The 23,739-nt window shown below is 36.0% G+C and overlaps 1 protein-coding gene across 4 annotated transcripts in view; it reads left to right on the top strand.

Moving 5' to 3' along the window:
- The window catches only part of LOC125241014 (neuropeptide CCHamide-2), an 82,352-nt gene extending 59,945 nt beyond the window's left edge, over nucleotides 1–22,407 (top strand). For all 4 annotated transcript variants that reach the window (XM_048149294.1, XM_048149310.1, XM_048149286.1 and 1 more), the window contains exons 3-6: nucleotides 9,114–9,187; nucleotides 12,299–12,431; nucleotides 14,504–14,580; nucleotides 21,149–22,407. In XM_048149294.1, the coding sequence (XP_048005251.1) occupies nucleotides 9,114–9,187; nucleotides 12,299–12,431; nucleotides 14,504–14,580; nucleotides 21,149–21,211 (347 nt within the window). In that variant the 3' untranslated portion in view covers nucleotides 21,212–22,407. The remainder of the gene's footprint in view (nucleotides 1–9,113; nucleotides 9,188–12,298; nucleotides 12,432–14,503; nucleotides 14,581–21,148) is intronic.
- Nucleotides 22,408–23,739: the final 1,332 nt, after the last annotated feature.

Here is a 23,739-nt window from a genome sequence, read left to right on the forward strand (position 1 = left end):
TCGTCGTTTGTTCATCTATGTCATTAACTTCTTTCACACTTGTTTACTGACTGGGGTAAGCCTGGCATGCTATACAAGGAGAAATAAAAGGAACAGCACTACTTTACGTAGTTACTTTTGTTGTCATAATGAACAACTTTTATTGCGGGGCCATACAAATGCTAAAATCGCGAAAACAAATTTTGCTGTTCAATAGAAATTTGTTCCATCACATCAGCGCCGGAATGTATGGAATAGCAATGTTTTGGGCGGTTTCAGCAATAGTCCATAATAAAAGTTCATTATGACTTCAAAAGTCACCATTCAAAGTAAGCTATTATTGTCGATGAAATAAAGTATCCCAATCTCAAACAAGTTCAATAAAAATCGGCTCATTTTATATTTCGTCAATCTTGCCTAGCTTATATTCCGCTTAATATAAATAGCTAATAAAATAATAATTTAGTATGAACAGTCGTAACAAAATTATTACCCTGTAAAACGATATTTTCTTTATTTATTACATAATGAAGATACCCGTAAGTACAGATAAAAACGATAAAAGGCCAAATGAAATGTTTCCCAAAAAGTATAAGCGTGAACGCGCGTTATCTCAATCTGCTACAGGTGTCTCGTCACGATGTCAATATGTTACATTATGTGTTGTTTCATAATGAAAGCGTATCAAGTATCTACTTGGCAAACTTTTAATAATGGCCGAGGGAGAGGTATTATTTGGACACGTAAGATTAACAAGGAGTGAGAAAGAATAACTAAAAAGGCGATACAGACAGTTGTTATTCATGTTCAAGAGTTTGTCAAAGTCACATATAGATAGATATATCTCTGAAAAGATAAAAGTATTAATTAACTGATTCCTATATAAATAAATAAATATTGGGGACACCTTACACAGATCAACTTAGCCCCAAACTAAGCAAAGCTTGTACTTATGGGTGCTAAGCGACGATATACATAATTCAATAAATAAATACATACTTATATACATAAAAGAAATATTTGACGACCGGTCTGGCGCAGTCGGTAGTGACCCTGCCTGTTACGCCGCGGCCCCGGGTTCGAATCCCGGTAAGGGAATTTATATGTGTGATGAGCACAGATATTTGTTCCTGAGTCATGGATATTTTCTATGTATATTATATATATATATCGTTGTCTGAGTACCCACCACACAAGCTTTTTTGAGCTTACCGTGGGCCTCAGTCAATCTGTGTAATATTTATTTATTTTAATTTAAATACTTATGACTGAAAAACAGTGGTTTATAAATAAGACAAGCATCAGTCCTAGCCTAGTCTAACAGGAGTCATTAACATCAAACATATATACCTATTGCCGAGTTGCATCGAAAGTTTCGATGCAACTCGGCAATGACGAAACATCAATATTTTTACCAAAAGTTACGCTACATAGATTGCATAAGTTGTCACGTAAGAAGATTATCGTTCGTTAGCGGTGATCCGACGCTCGTGCTAGGTCATGCAGGTCAGTGTATTTGATCTAGATTCCTGTGATTAGGTAACAGGATATCGTGGATAATGTGCCAAACGGAAAAATTCTAAGTTCCCATAATTTGTGTGCGTAGTCGAATGCACAAACGCTCACGATAATATATCTTTCATACTATCTCTCTCTATCGCTCTTGCGTATTGGCACGACAGAGCCAGACTACATTTCTGCGGTGTTTCGGTGCCGTTTCGCGTCGTAGAAATGCCATTCGGCTACGGGGCCAGAATGTTTGTCTATGATTTTAATAATGCATATCGTCACTACTTTGAAAAAATCTCGTATCTCACGCTGCTCCTCAAAGTTAAAACGCAGTAAGTCTATATGCATTCCATACATACTTACTACAATTTTCTTTTCATTGACAGACGAAGATACAAGTTTTTTTTAAAGTAGTATGTGACGTAATAAATGTAAAATTAAAAGTTATCTAAAGGGAAACTTTATAAGTGAAAACTGGCTCTCTCATGAATATTTTTTTTTGCAGACGTGAATAACTAATATCAGGCATTTTGCTTTTATTAAAATCGTGATTGTGATAAACATTTATTAAAAAAAAGTTTTTAAGCTCATTTGATGTAATGTGAGTAAAGTAAGTATACATATTTTTGGCGCGTAGTTATTCAGTCGCATGTCATGGTCTAAGAATGTAAAAGATTTAAAAGCGAAGAGTATAGACAAACTAATTCGCATAACTGAAAATAGAGAAACATGTGGACATATATTATGGTCAGAGATCGAACAACATAAGGTTTATTATTCCGAAAACATCATACAAATGACGTCCAATTGTCCGATCTCTGAATTTATGGTCGCCGACCTCCTGAACGGAGATGGCACATAAAGAAGAAGAAAAAAATTCAATATGAAATAAAATAATATAAGGTTTATTATGTTAATTCCGAAAGTCGTCTAATTTCGAAAGTCTCACAAAAATCACCATTATTTCCATCATATCAAGATTCTCCTTTCGGAATTACTCGTACCAGAGCATTTCTGTCATTCGGAATTACCCGCACCTTAATATAATTAAGAAATACCTGTGTTCTAAAGTTTGAACTGTACGTGATCGAGTTATTCAAACTACGTTACTGTTACCGTCACTCGTGGTTTGTCGACTGGGCAAAGTTAAGCAAATAAAGAGATTTCACAAACGAACTAGATTCGGTTTTAGCCAACGTATGTGCAGTGGTAACCTATCGATGTTTCGAAAATCCTTTGTCCGATTATCACTTGTCCGAAAACGGTTGACAGAATTTTTATAATCCAAATACATTGTTTACCATATTTTTAAAATGTCGCTAGTTTGCTAAGCCACATTATCGTTTTCCCGAAACTCTATAACCAGAAGAACGGTTGCCAACTTTATCATTTGACAACCAATTTGTTAACCACCTTTTCATAAATCCGATGCTACGTGACATCGAAATGTCATTTTCCCTAATATCATTTTATAGAAACTCAATAACCAGAAGAATGGTTGCCAATCTTATCATTTGACAACCGTTTCGTTAACCACCTTTTCATAAATCCGATGTTACGCGACATCAAAATGTCATTTTCAATAAATTAATTTTATAGAAACGTTTAAAAAAAATTGGTTAGGTTAGAAATGCGACCCCCACCGAAACAAACTTGCTAAGAAAAGTGGGTTAGGTTAGATTAGAACTGCGACCATACAGAAACAAACCCTTACCATAAGAGTGGGTTAGGTTAGGTTATAACTGCGACCATACAGAAACAAACTTGTGCTAGAGAAGTGGGTTAGGTTAGGTTAGAACTGCGACCCTCACAAAAATAAACATTAGCAAGAAAAGTGGGTTAGGTTAGGTTAGAACTGCGAACATACAGAAGCAAACATTTGCTAAAAAAGTGGGTTAGGTTAGGTTTGAACTGCGACCTTACAGAATCAAACTTGTGCTAGAAAAGTGGGTTAGGTTAGGTTAGAACTGCGACCCTCACAGAAACAAACATTTGTAAGAAAGTGGGTTAGGTTACTTAGGTTAGGTTAGAACTGCGACCCTACAGAAACAAACCTTTGCCACAAACTCTTATGGCAAGGACTCATAGGTCAAGTAAAAACTGCGACCGTGAGGGTCGGTCGAGAACAAACTTTTGTTAGAAAATTAATATATTGAACTTTTGATATAGCGGCTTAATAATATTTCGAATTATAAAACTATATGCCAAACAAAATTGCTGGCAAATGATACTTAGGAATTTTAATAAGTGTTAATTCGAATTTCGAACTTTTGATATAGCGGTTAAATAATATTTCGGAATAAAAATTTTACGCGACAAAAATGTGCAGTAGATTGTCGAGCTCTGAGTATGAAGAAGTCTTGGTATCATATTTTCATAAGAATTGAAGAAATGATTTTTTTGACGGGAAATGTAGTCATCATCATTCCCTTGCCCTTTTCCCATTTTTTGGGGTCAGCGCAGCAGATCATCTTCCTCCATTCCTATCTATCAGCCGTCATTTCCATACTAATACCTTCCACTCATATCATTGTTCACACATTCCGTCCATCTTTTCTTAGGCCTTCCACTACCATTGTCTCCATCCACCTTCATATTTACCACTCGTTTTATAACATTGCTTTCATCCCTCCGCATTACATGCCCATACCATGCTAATCTACTTCCTCTCAATTTCTCTGTCACTGGCGCTACTCTCAGGCTTCCTCTTATATACTCATTCGGATCTTATCCCGTCTTGTCACACCACACATCCATCGCAGCATTCTCATTTCATTCACATGTAGTCTTCTCTTATCCTTCTTCTTGGTGGCCCAGCACTCACTTCCATACAAGACGACAGGTCGGATAACTGATTTATAAATTTTTCCCTTCAGCCTCAGCCTAAGAGGCATTCGAGGATCGCACGTTGTGAATGTGACCTGTCGATCTCGCCATCTCCCTCAATGAGAGAACAGGCCCCGTAGCCGAATGGCATTTCTCCGACGCCAAACGAAAGCGATACGCCGCTGGCTCTGTCGCGCCAATACGCAAGCGCGATAGAGATAGATATCTACTAGCGCTTCGTTTCGTCAGCGTTTCGTGAGCGATTGTGCCATTCGGCTAGCCACCCAGGGTGGCACCCAGGGTGGCTAGCCGAATGGCACAATCGCTCACGAAACGCTCACGAAACGAAGCGCTAGTAGATATCTATCTCTATCGCGCTTGCGTATTGGCGCGACAGAGCCAGCGGCGTATCGCTTTCGTTTGGCGTCGGAGAAATGCCATTCGGCTACGGGGCCAGGAACTGTAGTAGTTGACTAAATTATTTACATTTGTATATTATTCTTCTTATTTTTTTTCGTACAATTCGGTAGACATATTAAAGCATAAATTAAATAAATAGACAATAAAAAAACCTGAGCAACGAAAATGTTACGGACAGCAACATTTATTTATATAAGTTTTTGGTATTCTGTGGGTATCCTCATCAGTAAGTATACATACTCGTAGTTTTTGAGTAATTACATTCCTTTCATTCCATAGCTCATGTACGCACGAGCAAATTTTAGGGCAAAACTACCACTCATTGATTACAGTCTGTCTTTTATGTGTGCCCAAAGTAGTACCTTAGTCTTTTTCAAAAAGGTTTATAATTACTCAGCTAGTAGAGTGGACGATCATACTCATGCTAGTTACTTCACACAAACATTTGCTTTAGTAATCAACGCGATTGAAGGCAACTATTCACTTTTGTATGCTTTTATTAAAAATTGCCCCACATTCGTTTGAAAGGAACATAAATATCAAAGTATCAATGAGAACCTTTCATGGTTTGATGATTCAACGGAAAGCTATGTTTAAATTGTGACTAGTGGTTTTGGAATATTTCAATTGCAAACGTAACATTACCTGTTACTTTTTAGAGTAGTAACAAAAAGGTACAAATGTATACAGGGTGCCCGGTAATTAATGGACAACCTTTTAACCACCAAGAGGGCACCTTATACTGGTCCAGAAAATCGACTTTATGGTTTAGTAAAGTCGCCTGGTTTTCGAGATTTTCACACGGTTCAGAAAATCGTGTGCCCTCTTGTTGGTTAAAAGGTTGTCCATTAATTACCGGGCACCCGGTATAAATATAATCCAAGTTAAAATTTTATTCAAACAATACGTAAATTGTATAATGAGAGCTAGAATTTGAGGAATGATATGTTTCATAAATATTTACATTGTTAAAACGTATTTTTTAAATGAAAATACTTATAAAGAATTAAGTTATGAAATGCTAAATATTTTAAAAATATTGTTATTATTCTCCAAAAGTAAATATCATGAACATTATCGTTAGACGTTGTCGAGTGCATGCTCTTAACATCGTTTACCATATACATTATACAGTATTTTATTAGAAACATTATTAGTCTTTTTTTATACTTTAATTTTGTTAAAAATAGTGGTTTAAAAAGTTAAGCAGTACCTGAAAAAAGTAGGTTAATTGCAGTTTCTAATTTAAAATGTAACTGACTGCGATAATTTATATATTACTGCCTATATCCTAATTCCGTATGCGATATGTTAATTTATATTTACCTAGCCGACCGCTGTGGTGCACAAACACCGTGTCATGAGTCCACATTACATTTCCATGGGTCGGCATAATTTCTACTAGAGATCTATTTGCGTTACAATTTTGATACAAATACACAAAATATTTCAATATACGTAGATTATCAATAATTATATCACCCACTTTCTTCCCTCGGTTGTCGTAAAAGTCAGGATATGGGTTCAACCAAAAACATATGTAACTCCGTATAGACGGATAAAGTCTAAGAAAAAAACGTACCTCAAAGCCTTAGAGAAAAAGGTACGGTGGCCTAGATGGCGTTACACCTTTGGGGAACGCTCGGCTAGATGGCGCTGGTATAAATATTTGATATTTTAACACATATCAAGCTAACAATATGGGCCAAATTGTCAAAATTGAGGTTCAAAAGTTTCAAGCCCGTGTCGAGAGATGGCGTCTATGCACTGTGATTACACATTTTACTTTGACAATAACTCTCTATAACACTCGATTCTCTTTGGTTCAACTAAGGTATGTAAAGCCTGACCAGAAATATATGACTACTAACTAGCTTTTGCCCGCGGCTTCGCTCGCGTTAAATTCGAAAATTGTGGAATGTTCCATACAATTTTCCACCACTCATTTTAGAGAAGTGGGGGGTTAGAAAGAGACAAAAAGTAGCATATGTCACTCTCCATATCTTCAACTATCTTCACTTAAAAAGTCACGTCAATTCGTCGCTCCGTTTTGCCGTGAAAGACGGACAAATAAACAGACACGCACACTTATTCCCATTTATAATATTAGTATGGATTGTCAGGAGGGCGCTGTTTTTCTGATCTATGCGGTGACAGTTCAGTTTAGTATGGAGAAAATAGTTCTCATGAAGTTCCGCAAGATGGCGCATAGTCATATATTTCTGGCCAGGGTTTAAGTTTGGCTGAAGATCTGGGGGCCGACTTTTGAGTCTCACGGCGTTCGAATTCAGAAAATTGTCACTGAAAATAAAAGGCAATTCACCGTTTTCAACCGGTATTTTAGTGACAGTGAGATTCAAAAATCGGCCCCCTGGCCGCAATATTAGAATTTCGTTTTTTTTCTACCCCTTAATAATTGTAACTAATAAAACACGAGCAGTGTCATTTGTTCTCTCTCCCTGTTTTGGAATACGTGAGTGAAGCTATGTACATATATGTACATTTATAAAATGCCTATTCTATATCTTTATTAATTATTTCATTTTAGTGTTATCATAGGTCTGCCTTTTCACTGAGGCGGTCGGTAAGAAAATATTATGCTTAATTCATGATAAAACGGCATAGTGCAAATTATATTTGTTATGGTTAAAGTGAATAATGTAACTCTTTCCTCAATTTTAAGTCTTATATTCAATAGAAGAAGGAGATATGTACCTATATTGTTTTTCTGAAGAAAAAACTACGTGCGAAAGAAATAATGAGCGCCTTTCTTTTGATTCATTATTAAAAAAGTCAGTGAGAAAACTTATTCTTCACACTGCAGTTTAGTTTTATTCAACTTAGCTTTGGAACACACTTGATAATAAAGTGAAACGAAAACGTAATCCAAATTGTAAACCTATGTTGAACTAGTAATTATTTTTAAATTAAAGGAAAAATGGAAAAAGAGGCCAAAGGTCGCAGGTTCGAGTCCTACCGGAGGTGTGAATTTTTCCATTTTTCCTTTTATTTAAAAATATGTAATATCGCTCGCAGACGTTTCTGCATGATAAAAAACAAATTTAGTATGGGTTAGCACATTGTTACTGGCGAATTCTCAATGTAAATTGAGACTGCAGTGCCTGTTAAGATCTATTCTTACGGGTAGATGTTTGCTATAACGCCACCCTAAGGTGGTTGAGAATTGAGGGAAGGCATGGATAATTTCGGACACATCCAGCAGGCCTCCGTGGCGCAGTTGGAAGCGGGATGGCCCCGGCAAGGCCAAAGATCGCAGGTTTGAGTCCTGCCGGAGGTGTGAATTTTTCCATTTTTCCTTTAATTTTAAAATATGTAATATCACTCGTAGACGTTTCAGCACGATAAAAAACAAATTTAGTAATTACTTTTGTAAATTAAAAAAAAATATATATTTATCGCTCATATTAAAAATAAATGTTAGTTTTTAACCCCCGACGCAAAAACGACGGGGTGTTATAAGTTTGACGTGTCTGTCTGTCTGTCTGTCTGCCTGTCTGTCTGTCTGTCTGTCCGTCTGTCTGTCTGTCTGTCTGTCTATTTGTCTGTCTGTGTGTGTGTCTGTCTGTGGCATCGTAGCTCCTGAACGGATGAACCGATTTCGATTTAGTTTTTTTTATTTGAAAGCTGTGTTAGTCGGGAGTGTTCTTAGCCATGTTTCATGAAAATCGGTCCACTAGGTCGCGGTCGGGGGTTTTTTCAAAATTTTAATTTTGTGGTTAGGTTATAAGTACCAAGTATGGCCTACGTCACTTGATTGTATAGTATTTTATGCAACAGGCGTTTAAAGGAGGTCAAAAAAGACGAGTGGCGTGGGTAACAATTTGAGGCGAAGCCGAAAATTGTTATTGAGACGACACGAGTATTTTTTGACCCAGTTAAACACCGTTGCATACAATACTTTTTCTACGACCATGCACTTAGTTTTTAATAGTTTTCTTGAATAACTTTCGTGAAATTCACACTGTTTCCTGTATTTTGACGCAAAGGTTTGCACTGTCAGCTCCGCTGCCCAAAGCCTTTCCGCGCACTCGCGCAGTGTCGTTATAAGGCGTTGCCATGGTTACAGAGCCAAACAATGCGTTTTCAGTTTTTTCGATACTGCGCGCATGCGCGGAAAGCCGGCGGACACTGGCTTTGGGGAATAGACCTTTATGTAGGGTTTTAAAGATCTATGCACGACCGTGTAAATGACGTATAACAGTTCGGGAGTAGAAAAAATTTTTAAGACTAGACTAGACTAGCCACGGATGAATTATGTCATATCAAGTGATTCTGACAAAAACTGTCAGGATTAAGATATATTTTTATAATGTATTTGTTTTCTCTTGACTTAGTTTAAATGATCTCTTTTGTTTAAGGTGGATGTTCTGCGTTCGGTCACTCCTGCTTCGGCGGGCACGGCAAAAGATCCGGGGACACCAACAATATAGACGTAAGTGGAAGTTACGAAATTTTGTATTCGATAATAATAAATAATAAGTACTTTCAATTTGTAGAGGGTAACAATGTTCATAGCTGGGTGGCTAGCCGAATGGCACAATCGCTCACGAAACGCTCACGAAACGAAGCGCTAGTAGATATCTATCACTATCGCGCTTGCGTATTGGCGCGACAGAGCCAGCGGCGTATCGCTTTCGTTTGGCGTCGGAGAAATGCCATTCGGCTACGGGGCCTGTTCTTAATTACAAATCGAATGCATAGGGCTGCAAATAGAAAAAGAACCAAATGTTTTTTTTTCAGATTTATAAAAAAAAACATGAAAAAAAACCGAGCACCATTGTTTTTTTTCTAAATATGGTTTTTTTTCAGATAAACAAATAATTCGACAATGACGGTTTTTCGTGAGTTGTAACGTGTTTCAATAACAAAAACGTGCATTTTAATTCGATTAACATTCAGTATACAAACGTTTATCGGGGAATCCCCGATGCGGCGTGCAGCGTGGAGAGGCGGTGGTGTTGCCAACAGTAAATAGTGATAACTACCAACTATAGATTTCGTAAATGTTACTTTATATAAGACCAGAAATCAAAGTTATTTGAATAAATTCGTTTAATAGTTAACATTAAGTTTAAAAAACCGCATAAAAGTATTAACTACTTTGCAAATTTTGAGAGAAAAAAAACATACCTACTCCAGAAAAAAAACTGTTTTTTTTTTCACGGTTTTTTTTTTCATGTTTTTTTTTTCAAGCCAGAAATAAAAACCGTTTTTTTGCAACCCTACGAATGCATAAGTAATTTTCGCGATATTTAGGAATGTGACAGACGGATAGAGTCGCACCATAACAGTTGTACCTAAGGAACCCCTGGAACCCTAAAAAAGTTAAATTTTCACGATTTTTATTTCGGTTAAAGTCCACAAAACTCAGTGATTTTGACCGATACTTATTTGTTAAATGGAAAGTATACGTTTCTGTTAGATGTTCGAAAAAGTGTCGTATAATGATCTTCTTATTGAGATTCATATTATCTTTTTCTTCTGTGACAATTTGATATGTTTTCTCTGAAGAAGAACGACGTATTATTAAGCAATAATATAATTTATTGAAATTAATTTCCATAGAGTACCTAGTCTGTTCATATTCTTTGATGAATACTTTTGCATGTTAAATTGTATCTTGTTATTTAATGCATGTTAGTTATAAGATGTAATGTTTTGAAAAGAAGTTGCCCGCCGAGTTTCTTGCCGGTCCCATAGTGGATACCCCCCTCCCAACTGAGGGGGGACTGAAATCTTCTCGAGGCTGAGGCGTAGGGTTAGAGCCGGCGTAGCTTTATTTGACGTTCATATGCGCATTGTAATATGCCTACTTGAAAAATAAATATTTCATTTTCATTTTCATTTTCATTTTCACTTATATTTTTAGAAATTTTGTAACATAAATAAGATATTGTGGACCAATTCATTTTATGTTCAAGTCAATTTATAATATAACATTATAAACCTTTTATTTGATCTAAAGGCGATAAAATAACGCTTCTAATCATGTTATTTTTAACAAACAATTAGAAGAAACAAACATCATAACCCACATCTAATCGACCTTTACCCGTTGTGCAGATTTTACTCCATTTAGTAATTACTCAATTTAAATTACTCTTCCACACAAACTCTACGTGGAAATCCAAAAATCTAAAGCCGAAATACGAATATACTTACTTTCTTCAATCTCAGAATACCTTTAAGAGGAATGTCACGCCTCGCAAATGTACGAGAAGGGGAGAGCGAGGTTGGATGTCGCCTACTTTTTTGATAACCACAAATTTTGATACAAAAACGTGATTACAGACGATCATTGACGTTAGACGCTGATCGAAACGCAGTTTGGGTTTGTCACTCCAATACAAAAGAGGGATAGAAATAGGAAGATAATGATATTATCAAAAGCATTTGTACATTCGGCTACATTCGCAGTATTAATATAATGCTGCAGATAAAAACAACATACGAATACATATCTAACATTATTATCGACACAATAATTAAGCAATTTTATATATTTTCTTTGTTATTAAGTTAACTCTAGAGTTCAAAATTAGAAAGTATACGTAACACAATATCTACATACTGGAACAAAATATTTATAAATATTAATAAATTAAGACTGAGCCTCATTATCTGTAAAACAAAAAAAAAAAACGTGATTAGGTACCAGTTTCCAATCCAATATTTTGGCTGCAGGCTGTTTTAAATGGAATCTGTCGGTGCGTTGTGAAATTTTCTTTTTTTTCCTAGCCAAGTTTTATCAATCAGAATAACATATCCGGTAACTTCTTACCCCGGTCTCCCCTATGAAACTTTCGTAATGGAAATGTTAAAACAATTAGGTAAATTCGCCGCCTACTAAGTTAAGACTAGCTATGTGTAATTGTATTATAATAAGTTTAGTTTAAGTTCGTTGTGTATGTACAAAGTTTTGTTGTGTTGGTTAGTACTTGTAGGCAAAGATGATTTTGAGATGTGTCGAATTATATTACTGATTTGAATAAAGTACCTACATCATATTTTTAATATTCTTCAAAAATCATGAAGGATCTATAGGTATTCCAAACTGAAAGAAAAAACCTTTGAAAGCATAGTTATTTCATTTACCAAATTCTACTTTAACAGAAGTATATTGAATAATTATGATTATGTAAGGCACAGCGGGGCAAATCTCGACCATTTTTCCATTATTACCTACACTATTAAGTTGAGTTCCACATGTATCCACTGAACACGCGTGCCGTATATATATAACCAGTGGACACTCAATTTAATAATGCAAACATTATAAAACATGGAAAAACTGGATCAGTTGCATTTGACCCCCAGTCGAAATTACCCCGCTGTACCTTACATAATATAAGCCCCACTAAATAATCACATTGCGGTATTTGGTCAATATACTGAATAAGGTAACTGTAATGTATCGAATATAGTATAAGCATTCGGCCCTTAAAATAAGAATGAAGATTAATTTTACAGCTTCCCAAATAATTATGCTAACTTCAATATTTCATGTAAATTGTTCTATTAAAAAAATATTGTTTCTGTACAGTCCTCTAATCCAGAGCTGATGATGCAGCGACAGATGGGTCAAGAAGAAACCCCGCCACACCCTGGCTACCCTCGTTCCGGGTTCAGTGGCCTGCTCCCTGCTGGTGATGACATCATCCCTGTAAGAGATGGAGGTAATGACCCTTATAGCTACGTCGCTTTAACTGGCTAACCTTCATCTGATAATGTAATGGGCCACGAAGAAACCCCTCCACAAGTCCACACCCTGTCTACCTGCTCCGGGTTTAGTGACCTGGCTGCCTGCCGGTGATGACATCATCCCTGTAAGAGATGGAGGTAATGACCCTTATAGCTACGTCGCTTTAACTGGCTAACCTTCATCTGATAATGTAATGGGCCACGAAGAAACCCCTCCACAAGTCCACACCCTGTCTAAATACCTGCTCCGGGTTCAGTGGCCTGCTCCCTGCCGGTGATGACATCATCCCTGTAAGAGATGGAGGTAATAAAGTTTAGACAGCTTTAGAGATCATCATCTGCTGATGATGATGGGCCAAGAAGAAACTCCGCCACACCCTGGCTACCTGCTCCGGGTTCAGTGGCCTGCTCCCTGCCGGTGAAGACATCATCCCTGTAAGAGATGGAGGTAATAATAATCATTAAGGCTTTAGAGCTCTTTAACAGGCTATTAACCCTCAGGTGACGATGCAATGGTTCAAGAATACCCCAACGCTCATATTTTTCAATATAAACCAGGAAGGCAATCATGGTCGCGCGATAAATGATAAAACATCTGGCCGTTATTCTTAAGTGCGATAGGGACGGCGAGATGTTTTATCATTTATCGCGCGACAATACTTGCCTGGCTGAACATGATGAATGAACATGAACGCAGACGGTAGCAGGTAGATATAAATTTAAGAAATTCTTACACGTTTCCTAAGATCCAAGGGTTTACTGGTTACCCGATAAATCGAGATAATTTGTTTTGAAATAACAACATTGTGGAAATCGCACATAGTTCGCATTTCAAAAACTAGTTTTCTCAACTTATCAGGTTTCACCAGTACCTAAACCCTCGCATGGCATTCAAGAAAGCTTGTATTGTGGTTGTGGCTACGTACCTAAATACTTAAAAAAAACAGCCACATAAAAATAGATTCTCATACCGCGACTTACGCCCAGAAACACGATGCCTGGCCCCGTAGTCGAACGGCAGTTCTACGACGCCAAACGAAAACGAAACGCCACGAAAGGTAGTCTGGCTCTGTCGCGCCAATACGCAAGGGCGATAGAGATAGATATCTACGAGCGTTTCGTTTCGTGAGCGTTTCGTGAGAGTTTGTGCCATTCGGCTACGCAACCTGTTTTTGTGTCGTGTTAATCTTAAATTAAATCCGGAGTGTGTGGTTGACTGCTTGTAAAATAAAGTTTAGAGTACCTAGTCCGACATTATGTTATGTAAAACTAAGTGAGTTTTGATGTAGGAGACTAAAAGTTAGGCCATTACGGACAGGTACCTAAACACATGAAATCTACCGTCAAATGCGTGAACAAGAGTTGTATAAACGTAGACTTTACATGGCATTTTGAATGAGAAAGTGCTACAATAAATTCATTAACTGTCATATTTGTAAGAATATGTGACGTAAGTAAATAATATATTCCTACGATTTGTTATACATTTAATCCGGTGCGCAAAATGTAGGTGATTTTTTTAAAACCAATATAGTCTTCAGTATTGCAAGCCGGAACAGAGTAACCTTAAATTTTAGTCGTACGAGTATAGAAAGTTATCTTTTATGTTCTGATATTTATGGCAACTACAAAAAAAAAAAGGCTTACGTCGAGAAAAAAGTCACCTCGGGGATACCAAGAATCATCGGTTTAGGGTTGTTAACAAAATACAATTTTCCATTTTTAACATTTTATTATTTTTTCATTTTCTGAGCCGCGGTCCTGGGTTCGAATCCCGGTAAGGGCATTTATTTGTGTGATGAGCACAGATATTTGTTCCTGAGTTATGGATGTTTTCTATGTATATAAGTATGTATTTATCTATTTAAGTATGTACAATATAATATCGTCGCTTAGCACCGATAGTACAAGCTTTGCTTAATTTGGGGCTAAGTTTATCTGTGTTGGTGTCCCCCAATTTTTATTTTTTTATTTTCATTAATCTACCCAAGGATAATCATTATTCTTAGGGTTGCCAAAAATGACTAAACAAGATCTAATTTCCCAGGTATCTACGACCCGGAGAACAGTGCCGCTGCCCGCGAGGTAATGAAGTTTAAACTTCGGAACATCGTGAAGCACTGGGTGAGATTTTTGTTTGTATGTCGTTAGCTGACAACCCTGTTGTTTAACACAATCTCAGATTTGGTCTACAAAAGCATCATTTTGACAAAAGTTTATTCACATAACGAGTAAAAGTTTAACTGTTGGTTCAAACTTAACAACATTTTTTGTTCAGTGACTTTTAAAAAAATTGAAGGAAAATATAGTCACATTACATTTACTGGCAATTCTAATACGTAAATCAGTGTCAGAAAGAGGAAAATGAATTAATTGAACTATTAATGAAGTAACTGCTGTGTGGTGACGGGTTAAGAATTTCACCACCCCCTTTCTTCCCGTGGGTGTCGTAGAAGGGATATGGGTTAAATTGTGGCGTAGGCGAGAGGCTGGCCACCTGTCACTGCAATGTCACAGTTTAGTTTTCTTTCGACCCCTTATTTGGCAAAAGTGACATTGAAGCTTAGTTTCATGTACTCTGCCTACCCTTTATGGGATACAGGCGTGATTGTATGTATGTATGTAAAGAAGTAACAACATTACAAACATTTGTAGAGTCGCTTTGTATTACATTATTTTTTACATACATACATTTTTAAATATAATATAATTTAAATTATAACGCAATCCGATAATATCAATAGGTAGGAGCGATTCGAACTTTAATATTACATTTAAAATGAACTCTAGATACGATATGAATTGGATGTATGTCTCATAAAGCGACGTTTAGTCTTAAGAAAGTCATTTTTAGGGTTCCGTAGTCAACTAGGAACCCTTATAGTTTCGCCATGTCTGTCTGTCCGTCCGTCCGTCCGTCCGTCCGTCCGCGGATAATCTCAGTAACTGTTATCACTAGAAAGCTGAAATTTGGTACCAATATGTATATCGATCACGCCAACAAAGTGCAAAAATAAGAAATCGAAAAAAATGTTTTATTAGGGTACCCCCCCTACATGTAAAGTGGGGGCTGATATTTTTTTTAATTCCAACCCCAACGTGTGATATATTGTTGGATAGGTATTAAAAAATGAATAAGGGTTTACTAAGATCGTTTTTTGATAATATTAATATTTTCGGAAATAATCGCTCCTAAAGAAAAAAAAAGTGCGTCCCCCCCCCTCTAACTTTTGAACCATATGTTTAAAAAATATGAAAAAAATCACATAAGTAGAACTTTATAAATACTTTCTAGGAAAATTGTTTTGAACTTGATAGGTTCAGTAGTTTTTGAGAAAAATACGGAAAACTACGGAACCCTACACTGAGCGTGGCCCGACACGCTCTTGGCCGGTTTTGATACTAACATGTTTAATCCATACTTGGTTAGTTTATACAGTGTGTTACTACCACCCGGGCATTTATTAAAACCAATAATAATATAGTCAATTAGCAATCGTTTGCGCATATCAGCAAATGATAGTTATTTATATTAGCTGAAAAAATGTTTTTCCGTAATCCCAACATTCAATGTAATGCGTGCACTTCTTAATTGTCATTACTTACATCGCTCATACTTATGAGCTGTCATTCCCTCACTTGACAAGTGTTTGTGCTGTACATTGCTGGCAATAAAATGTTTGTTAGAAAGTTTATAAGTCGACATTTTTATGAAATAAAACTATGGAAACGGATTAAATCGCGTATAATGAATAATGAATAATTAATTAATTTTTAATTAATAATTAATTATTACGTTCCTTTAAAAAACCCCTACTTATTTAAAAAATATTTGAAGCGTTTTACTCACGTGTTAAGTCGATATAGCGTTCGACATGTTTCGATCCATTTTCGAGGATCTTTATCAAGAGTAGCGACCCCCATTTGTTAGTCGTATACCTCGAAATCAAAAAATCCTTGTAGCTTTTCACCTATTCGCGTTTTGCCGCGATCTCAAAATTTCTGAACAATATTTTTTTCTTGTAGTATGATTTTTGGTCGCCAATTACAATTGTGTATAAAATTCATAGTATATTTATTATCCTGCCTTTTTTCACTGTAGTCGCTTTTCACCTCAATAGATATTTGTTTGTAATGCGTTATTAGATATTGTGATATTTCCTTTTTTTTAGCACTTTAGTTTTGTTTTGCAAATGCATTTCGCATTTGTAGGTTGTCTCCTGGTTATATAACCTCGTTGTGCATATCACTGATATTACTAATAAAATATTATATTACTAATGCAAATGTTGATGTTGATATATGTCCATTTGACAACGTATTATATCCCAGTGATATAGCCTTTTTTTTAAACCATTAATACAATAGTATGAGACCCAGGTAAAATGCGACTAAAAATATTTGCGGCTAACTTAATAGGCTATTAGTGATAAACGCTACATTAAAATCTGCTACTGTTGTAAAAATCTATTGAAAAATATGCGAGTAACAAAATATACTATCGATATTACACGCTACAACAAAATACGCTATCGCGGCAAAACGCGAATAGGTGAAAAGCTACAAGGATTTTTTGATTTCGAGTTATACGACTAACAAATGGCGACCCCGCTTTTTCATATCGAGAGCGCGACGCAAACTACGGGCGCTTGCTCTGTGTGCGCGGCTGCTGAGTTTTATATTGGGTTGGCACAAAAGTAATGACACACTCTACAAAACTCTATACATTTCCTTTCTTAAGTTAATTGTTTTCGATAATATTCTAGTATGTTGTAGAACATTCTAGGTACTTCTAATGTGAGGGTATATAAAGCCGCCCTCGTGATTGGTTTAGTTAGATTGAAATAAAATGGACGAGCGACAAGTTCGAACACTTTACTTATACGAGTACTTGTTAGGCCACAGTGCGCGGGCTGCGGCTGACAATATCAACACTGCATTGGGCGCTGGAAGTACAAGCCATGCCACGGTGTCCAGATGGTTTGACCGTTTTAAATCAGGAGACAGGAAAACTTGAAAAGGACAAACTTGAAAGTCAGTCACGCTCAGGGCGACCACCTGCATTCAATGATGACGATTTACGCCGCGAACTACAGTCGAATCCTGATGCTACTACTCGTGAATTAGCGGAAGCACTTAACTGCAGTCACCACGCTGTGGAATACCATCTGCATGAGCTTGGGTATCGAAAAGTTTTGGCTCGATGGGTACCGCACATCCTTATCGACGCCAGTCGTGCAGTCCGTGTCGCCATCTGTCAATCACTTTTGCTGCGACCCCGACGTAAAGAGTTTTTGACTGATCTGGTTACGGAAGATGAATCATGGATTTATTATGAGAACGATACACGTCGTGCTTTTTAGCTGCCTCGAGAAGAAACGCCACCAACTCAACCGAAGCTGAGTCAAAAGAACCGCTTAAAAGTTTTGCTTTGTTGTTTCTGGGACTCGCGAGGCATGCTGTTTCATGAACTATTACACAATGAAACTGTAAACGCTAACAAATATTCAACACAGCACTTCTGCTATCAGAACTATCTTCTGCTATCAAGAAAACAATAGTTAAAACCTCTACTTGTTGGTAACACACTGTGTTTCAGATTCGAACTTTAATAATGGCTAAAACTAGGCCGTATATATTTTTTCCCCTCACTAGCTCGGAAACACGTGTTTTGTCCTTTAATACCAGCGGGTAAAAACGCATTTTATCCACTAGTGAGTAAAGTAATTTCACCTTGAATGAAGTCGAATTAACTCCTTTAAAATTGATAAAGGTAGGTGAATCTAGTAATAAAGATGATTTACCACCTGTGGAATTACTGGACACAGTGATTAAACGCACTTTTTGCGTTGTAGTTTCCTCGCTATAGTGAGGGGAAAAGTTTTGTGTTACACTCGAGTGCAAATGTATTTTACTTCTCGTGTGTTAAAAAACTCGCAAGTTTAGGATTCTATTCTCGAACCACTCGCTTCGCTCGTGGTTCAACTGTAGAATTCTTTCACTTGCTCGTTTTTCAATTCCACACTCGGCGTTAAAATACAACTTTGCCCCCTTGTATAACAAAATAACTATTAAATCAATCTTCTTCCTTGACTCACTGCTGCTCGCTAACCAATAATAGTACCTAAAGGGTAGTCTGTGGAATCATTATGTGATTGTAATTAGAACACTGACGTAAGTCCTCGTTGACGGTTCAATTAAGCGGCCATGAATGCGTAATCATCATGAACTTGGATTTTGCCATACTAATATTACAAACGGGAAAGTGTGTGTGTATTGTCCGTTTTTCACGGCAAAACGGAGCGACGAAATGACGTGTTTTTTAACTGGCGATGGTTGAAGGGATGGAGAGTGAAATAAGATACTTTTGTCCCTTCCCTAAAAGAAATGGCGGGGGGGGGGGTCTATGGAGCATTCGGCAATTTTCGAATTTAACGTGAGCGAAGCCGCGGTAAAAAAGCTAGTGAATGTATAAATAAAAAAAAACAATTCAGGTAAAAGCCCATCGGAGTCCATTCGTTTAAGCTTTGGCTTGAAACTGTCAAATTTTAATAAAGAAATAAATTCGTTTGAGGATTTTCGATATTGGGGATTTTCGCCATACTGTCGATATTCTCCTCTTTACGAATTTATGCAATTTTTGTTCAATCTGAAAAATAATTGACATCTATTAGTTCTATATAACCGAATCAGGTGTGATCGTGGTCAAACGTCTACCTATTTAAATCATCATCATCATCCTCTTTGCGTTATCTCGGCATTTGCCACGGCTCATGGGAGCCTGGGGTCCGCTTTGACAACTAATCCCAAGATATGGCGTAGGCACTAGTTTTATGAAAGCGACTGCCATCTGACCTTCAACCCGAAGGGTAAACTAGACCTTATTTGGAATTAGTCTGGTTTCCTCACGATGTTTTCCTTCACCGAAAAGCGACTGGCAAATATCAAGTGACATTTCGCACATAAATTCCGAAAAACTCATTGGTGCGAGCCGGGGTTCGAACCTGCGACCCCCGGAACGAAAGTCGCACGTACTTACCGCTAGGCTACCAGCGCTTCCGTCTACCTATTCAAATTTATAAAAAAGAATTTGTTGTCAGAATTGTACCTTTTAGACAAATCGACACAGAATCGCTTGAATTTCTAGAAATGTTTTAAATATTACACCGATTTATCAAGAAAGTCCTATAGATAACTCTATGAAGCTTATGTTGTGGGATAATAATTAAAGATCGTTATCAGCGTGCTGTATCGGTGGCAGAGTATGGTTGACAAAAAAACAAATACACAAGTATTTAAAACATTATATGGGCCATTTTTTTTCAAAGTTGTCCACCCCACTTATTTTGTAACATGGGTATTTTTACGCGATTAATACTCAGAATCGCAAGCTCTTTCGATCCTGATAGGAGAAAAAAAATGTCCCAAGATTTCCATATATTTTTTCGAACCTTCCATTCCGTTACCGCTATACAAAATGTATGAAAAAATGGTAACGGAATGGAAAAAAACACTTTTATTCTCCTATTAGAATTGAAAGAGCTCGCGATTCTAATTAAAACCACATACAAATTTCCAAATCCAAAAAAAGTGGGGTGGACAACTTTGAAAATAAAAATGGCCCATATACTTAACAAATTATGAAATATAGTTATACATATTTATAATTACTTATCTAAATTACATTGAATAAATAACTAAAATTTGTTCAACAGATTTGGTTTCGCGCATTACTTTTGACTTGAACTACTTTAATAACAATTCTAGATAGTCGTATCTAGAGGGCATTTGATTATTTAGATTAAAATAATATTATACACTTCGCGTAATGTATTTTTACGACATAATTTGACGTATATTATTTTAAAAATATATAGTTGGTTGGAAAAGGCTTTGTACATTCAAATGTAAAAATATAGGTGTACACATCTTACTCAAAAATATGTCCTATAGCATCTTAGTCCGGTGTAATAAGAGCGTAGTACCATATTTATGAGACGATTATTTCGATACGTATTTTTGCACTTGACTGTACCGTAGAGGTGTAATCCTAAGAAGGAAAGCATTTATTTTGTAGTTAAGAACAAAGTGAATATGTATTTAAAGTATAATTGTAAGTATTTGTTTTTTTTTGCCAACCGTACCATTTGCCACGAAAAGTGCACATTGATAACGATCTTTAAATTAATAATATATTACATACTTACCAAGGCTAGTAATGTAACAAATGTCTCAGATCATAATTACGTAAATATCGGCCGAGGCGCAGCCGAAGGCAACAAACATATGATCATAGATTAAATATAACATGTTATATTTAATTTATGATAAGATCTAAGGTTTTCTGATTTGCTGACCTAGGCACACTTCGGACACTGGCGATCAAATATATTGAAAGAGGCGCGTTCCTAGCACACAGTCTTAGCTCGTGTAGGTGAACGCGTACTATGCTTGTATGAGTGAAATATGACAGGTCGACTGTTCGTGTTTTTGACAGGCGGTAACTGTGAGGTAACCGACAGGGGGTGGGCGGCACTTTCAGCGGGTAGCGGGAGTGGCCATACTGTACGATAGTACTCTTTATTATACTCAGACCTAGGTGTGTACGAATGTACTATGTGACAGGAGGAGAGAAAAAACTGTTTTTTTTTTTTTTACATTATGAGGTAATCAAATGGTTAATTATTTACAGATGGACAACTACAGGCGAGTGCAGCCGAACAATGACGAGGGCTACTTCGCAGAGACATTGTAAATTATGCAACTGTAACACTATGTGCTATTATAGTACAGTCACGTAAAAGCTTGGTTTCCATACTTGGTTCTGAACTACGAATGAAAGCAATACTAATTTAAATGATTTCTAAAGTGCGTTTTTGCAATAAGTGTAATGATTTATTTTTTAAATGAATGAAAAAGTTAAGCTACCGAAGTGAAAACGATTTAAAATGGCTTCAAAAAATCGTTTTAGGTTAGCTGAAGATTAACTTAAACGAGTTGCTGAAAATCTAAAACTGTGGATGAATGGAGCTATTTATTGCGTCCCTCGATATTTTTTGTAAAAGGTTCTTAAAAAACTTATGAGCAAGTGACACTTGTAAATCGTTCTTAAAAAGTAGGAATAACTACACATGTTTCAAACAAATAAAAAAAATCCACTGAACGCTATGTTAACCAAGCTTTTTAACACTCAAAATATAACCATGTGAATGTCACTGGAACCTGAACTCTCTTCCGTATAGTCTTAGGTAACATAGTTGAACTGCATTCTATAGAAACTATTTGTAAAATAGTTCTTACAAAGTCATGAACAAGAATGTGTCTTTAATCGAACAGCTGGTTAGATTAAACACACTTATATCTTGTCGATTTGAAAGAATTATCATCCGATGATTTGAGGTAAAAACAGTCAATTTATTAAAAGGCGCTAAGAAAATATGTTTCTTTGACAGGTTTGTATAAAACAATGTAATTAATATTACTGATCTTCAAAGTTGAACGCATGCTTCTGAATGATTTTTTTTTCTGATGGCGCCTACTAGGTCGAACTTAATGTACCCTAACTTTAATATTATTGGCCTAACTTTCTTAAAAATAATAATTTGATCACATTACCTACCCCTATTCTAATTACCTACATAAAACCTCCGTTAATTTATTTAAGATTCTAGTTTAAATATATTGGAAGAACTGTGACTAGCTAAAAGAAAATCGAGAAGGATTTATATCTATCAATAAAATAAAACTATAACCGGTAGAACCGATGTAGACATATTTCTAATTATGAACGAAATTCGTTTCAGCTTGAATATTGTCTTTAATCAGAAAATTGTTTAAATCCTATCCTAAATAAAGTCGCCGTCAATAGAACTTGTGAACAATGTAAACAAACCTTGTAGTCAAAATGTATTTAATTTGCATTCTAACTCATCAGGTACTGGCTAAATCCATGTGTTATTTAATCAATTCATATCACATTACGATCCTCAACCTTTGAAATAATAAAATTGTGCTAAAGTATTGATATTTTATGTAATGGTTTGTTTACATTGTTGACAATTTCTATTGGCAGCGATTTTAGTACGTTGAGAGCAAGTTATAGATTTATAGTAAAAAATAGTATTATATATGCATTATGCATGCTGTTTAATCTAGCGAGGAAATTAACTTCTATGATAAAGCCCCTTGTCAAGCAAGAATAATATTATTTTGAATAATTATTACATGTCTCGTAATACAGACATATCTTTTTCTAGAGATATTTTCAACAGGAATATACATAGTTGCACTTGTTATATTTTGTTTAGTTGTCAAAGTTAACCCTTAATTTGTCAAATTTCGCTTTTTAGGTAGAATTTTATTTAATTTGGTGCTGGACCAAGCAGTTAAAATTTTGGCACTTTTAGGTATACGTAGTGCGCGGATATTGTGAATGTTACATGTCGCGCGAGGGGCAATAAACATTAAAGAAAACCGGGTAGATCAAAATTTATAATTTCTTTGTCTGCCCCGAACATTGATATAATTAATTTCGGGTAGTTTTGTGTTGTTTACATCTTCGACGACATTTTCCTGGGACATCACTGTCACATCAGTCTGTCGTGATCACGGCCTGTGCCACCTGGCCAAAAAGTCGGAAAAAAGTTAAAATAATGATATTTGACTATAAATATGTGTCAGTTTGATTTTAATACAAAATTATTATATTTGTTAATTTTTAAAATAAATATATGTTAAGAAATACTTGTTTATTTTAAATGACCGTATGTTTGGCAGTGTCCGCCTCAGCGGACATATTAATTTATCCCAATATTTGGCAGAGTCCGCTGTGGCGGACATATTCTTTTTCCAAAACTAATAAATCTAGAGTCTCTGCCAAATTAAGGGTTAAATATGACTGTAAGTTTTTCGACTTTTCTTAACAAAGAAGCCCTTCTTAATAATTATTGCATTTAAAGAAAAAAGAAAGATTTGCTGTAAAGATACCACGGTAAAGTTTCAAGCTGAAACCATGTCGTTTTCATAAGGCTATGACTTCTGTATCTACTTAGTGGATATATTTGTTCGTCAATTATGAAATTAAATACACTTACTTAGGTAAAACTTATGTTAATTTCTTTAAATTGAAGGCTGGACATAAGGTTAATTATTTTATTATAAAATGTTTGTTATATTCTGCTTGTACGTACGCTGTTTTAACTGAGTTTTAATGTAACTATAATATGTAAATTCAGCAATCGTTATAAAAAGTTTAGTGTTTTTAAGTGTAATGTTTAAACATAA

Source organism: Leguminivora glycinivorella, chromosome 2, assembly GCF_023078275.1.
Source record: "Leguminivora glycinivorella isolate SPB_JAAS2020 chromosome 2, LegGlyc_1.1, whole genome shotgun sequence".
In the NCBI taxonomy this organism is placed as follows: Eukaryota; Metazoa; Arthropoda; class Insecta; order Lepidoptera; family Tortricidae; genus Leguminivora; species Leguminivora glycinivorella.